This window comes from Oncorhynchus masou, chromosome 2, assembly GCF_036934945.1.
Source record: "Oncorhynchus masou masou isolate Uvic2021 chromosome 2, UVic_Omas_1.1, whole genome shotgun sequence".
Lineage (NCBI taxonomy): Eukaryota > Metazoa > Chordata > Actinopteri > Salmoniformes > Salmonidae > Oncorhynchus > Oncorhynchus masou.
In genome coordinates this window covers 20058912-20066151 of record NC_088213.1, presented here as the reverse complement: position 1 = coordinate 20066151, position 7240 = coordinate 20058912, and the positions used below count along the sequence as shown (strand labels likewise).

At 43.3% G+C, this 7240-nt stretch overlaps 1 protein-coding gene across 1 annotated transcript; it reads right to left on the bottom strand.

Moving 5' to 3' along the window:
* Window positions 1–2205: 2205 nt before the first annotated feature.
* bcl2l10 (BCL2 like 10) lies at window positions 2206–7240 on the bottom strand. Its single transcript, XM_064989995.1, has 3 exons — window positions 7140–7240; window positions 5622–6092; window positions 2206–3688 (listed from the first exon to the last, which is right to left on the bottom strand). Exons 1-3 carry the CDS (start codon window positions 7194–7196, stop codon window positions 3566–3568), a joined length of 651 nt encoding a protein of 216 aa, XP_064846067.1. The 5' UTR covers window positions 7197–7240; the 3' UTR covers window positions 2206–3565.

The following is a 7240-nucleotide window of genomic DNA, read 5'->3' as shown; positions in this document are numbered from 1 at the left end:
TAAAGTACCATTAGTTGCATCTAAAATAGCAGTGACCACAGCTTTGTATGTGACAGTGACTAAAGTACCATTAGTTGCATCTAAAATAGCAGTAACCACAGCTTTGTATGTGACAGTGACAGTACCATTAGTTGCATCTAAAATAGCAGTAACCACAGCTTTGTATGTGACAGTGACAAAGTACCATTAAATCTAAAATAGCAGTAACCACAGCTTTGTATGTGACGGTGACTAAAGTACCATTAGTTGCATCTAAAATAGCAGTAACCACAGCTTTGTATGTGACGGTGACTAAAGTACCATTAGTTGCATCTAAAATAGCAGTAACCACAGCTTTGTATGTGACGGTGACTAAAGTACCATTAGTTGCATCTAAAATAGCAGTAACCACAGCTTTGTATGTGACGGTGACTAAAGTACCATTAGTTGCATCTAAAATAGCAGTAACCACAGCTTTGTATGTGACGGTGACTAAAGTACCATTAGTTGCATCTAAAATAGCAGTAACCACAGCTTTGTATGTGACGGTGACTAAAGTACCATTAGTTGCATCTAAAATAGCAGTAACCACAGCTTTGTATGTGACGGTGACTAAAGTACCATTAGTTGCATCTAAAATAGCAGTAACCACAGCTTTGTATGTGACAGTGACTAAAGTACCATTAGTTGCATCTAAAATAGCAGTAACCACAGCTTTGTATGTGACAGTGACTAAAGTACCATTAGTTGCATCTAAAATAGCAGGAACCACAGCTTTGTATGTGACAGTGACTAAAGTACCATTAGTTGCATCTAAAATAGCAGTAACCACAGCTTTGTATGTGACAGTGACTAAAGTACCATTAGTTGCATCTAAAATAGCAGTAACCACAGCTTTGTATGTGACAGTGACTAAAGTACCATTAGTTGCATCTAAAATAGCAGTAACCACAGCTTTGTATGTGACAGTGACTAAAGTACCATTAGTTGCATCTAAAATAGCAGTAACCACAGCTTTGTATGTGACAGTGACTAAAGTACCATTAGTTGCATCTAAAATAGCAGTAACCACAGCTTTGTATGTGACAGTGACTAAAGTACCATTAGTTGCATCTAAAATAGCAGTAACCACAGCTTTGTATGTGACGGTGACTAAAGTACCATTAGTTGCATCTAAAATAGCAGTAACCACAGCTTTGTATGTGACGGTGATACCATTAGTTGCATCTAAAATAGCAGTAACCACAGCTTTGTATGTGACGGTGACTAAAGTACCATTAGTTGCATCTAAAATAGCAGTAACCACAGCTTTGTATGTGACGGTGACTAAAGTACCATTAGTTGCATCTAAAATAGCAGTAACCACAGCTTTGTATGTGACGGTGACTAAAGTACCATTAGTTGCATCTAAAATAGCAGTAACCACAGCTTTGTATGTGACGGTGACTAAAGTACCATTAGTTGCATCTAAAATAGCAGTAACCACAGCTTTGTATGTGACCATTAGTTGACTAAAATAGTACCATTAGTTGCATCTAAAATAGCAGTAACCACAGCTTTGTATGTGACGGTGACTAAAGTACCATTAGTTGCATCTAAAATAGCAGTAACCACAGCTTTGTATGTGACGGTGACTAAAGTACCATTAGTTGCATCTAAAATAGCAGTAACCACAGCTTTGTATGTGACGGTGACTAAAGTACCATTAGTTGCATCTAAAATAGCAGTAACCACAGCTTTGTATGTGACGGTGACTAAAGTACCATTAGTTGCATCTAAAATAGCAGTAACCACAGCTTTGTATGTGACGGTGACTAAAGTACCATTAGTTGCATCTAAAATAGCAGTAACCACAGCTTTGTATGTGACGGTGACTAAAGTACCATTAGTTGCATCTAGAATAGCAGTAACCACAGCTTTGTATGTGACGGTGACTAAAGTACCATCAGTTGCATCTAAAATAGCAGTAGCTGCAGTTGTGTAACAGGATACAAGTCAGCGCTTTTATTCTAAAGAAGAGTATCGAAGAGACAAGATGTGGAGCCTGAGGCCTGCAAGACCATGATGGGGGAGGTGAGGGGTCGTGTGTAGGCTGATTAACACTCAGTGACCGTAACAAGAAGTCAGAAAGAGTTCTGAAGTCAAAGTGAAACCAAAAGGACTCCCAGTGTCTTTACCATCCTGCAGTCTCTCACACTCACCTTTAACAAAAGACAGTACTGTGACTCCATGACAAACTTTTTATTTAGAAAAAGACATAAATAAGTCACGCACTATAGGGAACAGGGTGCATTTGCAATGCAGACCATGTCTAGTCAATTGGTCTGAGGCAGACATGCTTAATATCATCTCACACTGTAGCACCACTGTCTGTAAAGCCCTGAAAAACATTACATACCATCTCAGACACAGATAGAAACCTACACAGACAGACCAAGGATATTTAACTACAGGCCTAGAGGACCTGAACACTTCTGGTTTTCATCATCTCAGAGACGGGACGCATGTACTCTGGCCGGCCAATCAATTAGCAGGTAGAAAAGAATCGGCCAATAATGTGGACCTCCGGGCCTGGAGTAGAAGAACCCTGTTTTTATAAACCAGAAATGGATGTCTGATATGACGAGCCAGAGAAAAAAGGTAAAAAACTATGAAATCTGCCAAGGGGCAATGCAAGGATGGCAACTTAACATTTTTATTTCATATAAATATAATATATTAATGTATGTTTATTACACTAAAAAATATTCTTGCCACACACACACATTACTTGAAGTAGAAAAGCAAGAGGGACATTCATAAAAACAAGTCAGGACACTAAGCAGTGGACAAAATGATGGGGTTTGTCCCCAAATGTCACCCCATTTCTATATAGGTCAGGGATATTGAAATCTGGACCAACAAGCCAGTTCCACTGTTGATTTTCATTCCTCCCCTCTTACCAGGAATGGCTTTAGACCTGAGACACCAGTTGGGTGCCATTAGTGATCAGGTAGAACAGAAAACCAGGACTACTTCAGAACGTCAGGCTTGGATTTGAATAGCCCTGATATAGGGATGAAGTCCCCATTTGAGAAGCAGCCATCCACATCTAAATGGTCATCTTTGTAGCTGCACGGTCAAACAGAATGCAACCAACCATAGTAGTCCAGTTGTGGTCAACACAACATGTGGTCCCCTGTGCGCTCGCTTTGACAAAATACTATATTTTAATAACATAACAGCGGAAAGATATGCAAACGAATAATATTCACATATTCCATCATTTCAGAAGGCCTTTAGTTTGTTGTGGTACAATCTCTAGGTATGACTGAATAATAGTTGAAGGTATTACTGCGGACTGAAAGATGTGGAAACATTCAGTTGATGAATGAAACTAAACCATGTAATGGAATCCTGCTTCAGTGTGAGTCATGGGCGTAACTCACCAGGGGGTGAATGGGGACATGTCCCATCCACTATTCAAAAAAGATATTTTGGCCCTAAGTTTTGCCCCTGTTGTGACACCATTTAACCCATTGAAGACCTACCACACGGCCATCACTTTGAAATGAGACTGATGATGCAGCAGGGCTTGTGCTGTGTGTTAGCGGACCAGGAGGAAGGTTAACCCTGCGATGCCCACGCCAGCTGCAGCAAACAGGGCAGTCTTCATGGACGAGTCCTGGTTCACCTCTCTTGCTGTGTGGAAGAACTTACAGAAGCCCTCCTAGAAGAGAGAGGATTAGATCCATATATTTTATTGAACACTTATTCAGGTCACGATGGTGTATCAAAGGACCAGGCTAGAGATCAAAATAAGGAAGTCAAGAAACTTAGTTCAATACTGCTCAAAAAGCCCCATTTCCTCTCGTGTTTTCAGACCGAGAGACAACTGCCTGCGGACAGTCCCTGCTATAACAGACCTGTGTCGTGATTAGTAAGGCAAATCTCAAAATGTGGTTGTGTTCATCAGTCTATTTGTTGATCTGATCCAGACCCAGCTGGTTGTGTTCATCAGTCTATTTGTTGATCTGATCCAGACCCAGCTGGTTGTGTTCATCAGTCTATTTGTTGTTCTGATCCAGACCCAGCTGGTTGTGTTCATCAGTCTATTTGTTGTTCTGATCCAGACCCAGCTGGTTGTGTTCATCAGTCTATTTGTTGTTCTGATCCAGACCCAGCTGGTTGTGTTCATCAGTCTATTTGTTGTTCTGATCCAGACCCAGCTGGTTGTGTTCATCAGTGTATTTGTTGTACTAATCCAGACTAGTTTGAGTATTAACGATAGTTGTGTGCTTGGAGGTCACTAGACTGTTACGTTAGAGACGGTACATATGGCTGTTGGGGCCAGCTGGCTAGAGGGGGGTGGGGGGGGTGGTTATTCACAAAAGCAGTCAACAAATTGAGCTGCAGCTGTGTTGTTGCTACCCCAGCACTACAGTCCAATGTTGTTCTGGAGTACCCCAGTAACCCCACTACCCCTGATCCACTTTATATGACTATACTGGCTGTGTTGACCTTGTACAAACCCTCTTTAAAGTGACAGGTAGATCTTTGACCTCTCAGACAACCAGGGTTTATGGTCCACACCACAGTAAAATCACTCTGTATTGACTGAAGAGTTATACATTTATAAATCTACTGTGACAACAGCCTACTGACATGTAACACATTACAAGTCAAACACCCATTTCTAATAAGCATTAAAAAGGCAAATTTGGTGGCCTCCCGGGTGGCGCTGTACTGCAGCGCCACCCAGGTTCTGTCGTAACCAGCCGCGACCGGGAGGTCTGTGGGGCGACAAACAATTGGCAATTAGTGTCGTCCGGGTTAGGGAGGGCTTGGCCGGTAGGGATATCCTTGTCTCATCGCGCACCAGCGACTCCTGTGGCGGGCCGGGCGCAGTGCGCGCTAACCAAGGTCGCCAGGTGCACAGTGTTTCTTCTGACACATTGGTGCGGCTGGCTTCTGGGTTGGATACGCGCTGTGTTAAGAAGCAGTACGGCTTGGTTGGGTTGTGTATCGGAGGACGCATGACTTTCAACCTTTGTCTCTCCCAAGCCGTACGGGAGTTGTAGCGATGAGACAAGATAGTAGCTACTAAACAATTGGATACCACGAAATTGGGGAGAAAAAATAAAAAAATAAAGATTTTGAAAAAAAAAAGGCCAGTTCCCCCAGACACGATTTTCAAATGGGAAATTCTCCATTGAGGTTGCTCTTCAATCCAGAACTACATTGACACTTTTACAGTAACTTAAGTCATTTAGTAGACGCTCTTATCCAGAGCGATTTACAGGAGGAATTAAGGTTAAGTGCCTTGCTCGAGGGGACATCGACAGATTTTTCACCTAGTTGTCTCTGGGAATCAAAACAGCGACCTTCCCGTTACTGGCCCAACGTTCTTAACCACAAGGCTACCTTGCGCCCCTAGACTTAATCTGTGTCCGGGACACTGTCCCCCAATATTGTCATATTTCTTGTACCACAAAAATCCTGTGTTTTAAGCAGTCATTTCTGGATTAGACCTGAACATTGTGTTGGTAGCACAAACACAGCAGCCACATGGCAAGAAGCCACAAGGTGTCAATGATCCTGTTGTGTGTGCGTGCACATGTGTCCATAAGCGCATGTGTGTGATGCTTACTGCTCAAACCTACCCAGCCTTTGTTCTCCAGCATCCAGTCACTCTTCTCCTCTCCTAGGTAGTCTGCTATGGTCTCCGCCAGTGCCCTGCAGCTCTCCTTCCCCCCCAGCTCCATGCCATTACCCAGCCCCTGGTCTGTGTCCTCTCCCTGTAGTTCTCTGACCAGCACACCAGTGAAGGTGAACAGAGAGACCACCCTTCCCCAGTTCATCTGTCCATCTCCCACCAGCTCCTCCATCACCTTCCTCAGACAGGCGCAGGGGTCCGGGCCGCATTGGCACAGGAAGCTGTGTGCCAGGGCATGGAAGCGGGCCCGGTGCTTGGCCTCCATGTCCCGGGCCTGGCGCCGCATGGCTGCTGCCGAGTCGCTGGGAGGAGGACCAGGCGGGGCTTTCCGGGACCCACTGGCAGGGATAATACTGCAGACAGACAGGTAGTCCTCTGCTATTGCCAGGGTTTCTTTCCACAGCCCGCATGACATGGTCTACAGGAAGACATACAGTTAATACATTATCTATAGCCTATGTATCAGAAAGGGCCTCTGCTACAGTTTTTTTCCACAGGCAGCACGACATGATAAATACAGGAAACACTATCAATACATTATCACATGCAGTTAATTTCTCACAGCCCACACTGCAGAGGCTAAACATTTTCAATATTCATATTGTTATGCCTAAAAAGGTAATACATTATACAGCAGGCTTCTTTCCACAACCCACCCAACATGGTCTATTGGAAACAACCTCAATCTAATCCCAAAGAGGTGACATCCTCTGTGCAATACCAAGAAGAGGCTTGTACTCAAAACTGAAAGCAAAGCTACGTTTCCCAATGAGCTGCATAGACCACATAGCAATATGATGCAAGCAGCACGCTGATGTCTAGTCTTGGACCTGCTTGAACTAATCTGTAAATAGAACGGTAAACAGTTGGCTGGGTAGCTTTGTAACTAGCTAGCTAAATAACTGGCTATGTGAGCAAGCCAGTCAAAACTAATTTAAGAGCCCTTGAAGTCTGGATTAATTCAGGACGTGGCATGAAAGAAACAAGGGTTGTATGTAGCTAGAGCTAATACGTTAGCTAGCTACAGTACCGTATAAAGAAAACTGAATTGACTTGAACATTGACATATTTGTACTTGCTAGCTTGCTTGACTGTCAAATCGAAGGCAATCTAGCAAGCTAAATTAGCTATCCAGCTAACGTTAAGTGGTTGGATTGTTTTACATTTTCTTGTCAATATCAACATTGGAAAATAGATAACCAGTCATGGTTTGGATATGAGTAAGTAGGGCTTCTCGCGAACGTTAGACATTTCTGGCTAGCAGCTGAAAGCTAACTAGTGTCGTACTGATTGACACAAAGGACCAGAGAAACCAAGACAGCGAACAACATCGGTGGCTCAAACCGCATCGATCCATTCACTCAATCTGTAAAACCGAAGCTTGACACGCTTATCCAAGAATAGTTCGAGTCGAAGAAAAATAAATCGCATATTCTAGGTAGGAAAAAGTTAACAAAAAGCTCACCCTCCCAGCGATCAGACTGCTTTCTCCACGTACAGACGGAAGGAGGATCGCTGTCATCAACCGTATTTCCGCCTCACCAGGCTCTCGGCAGACTTTATACT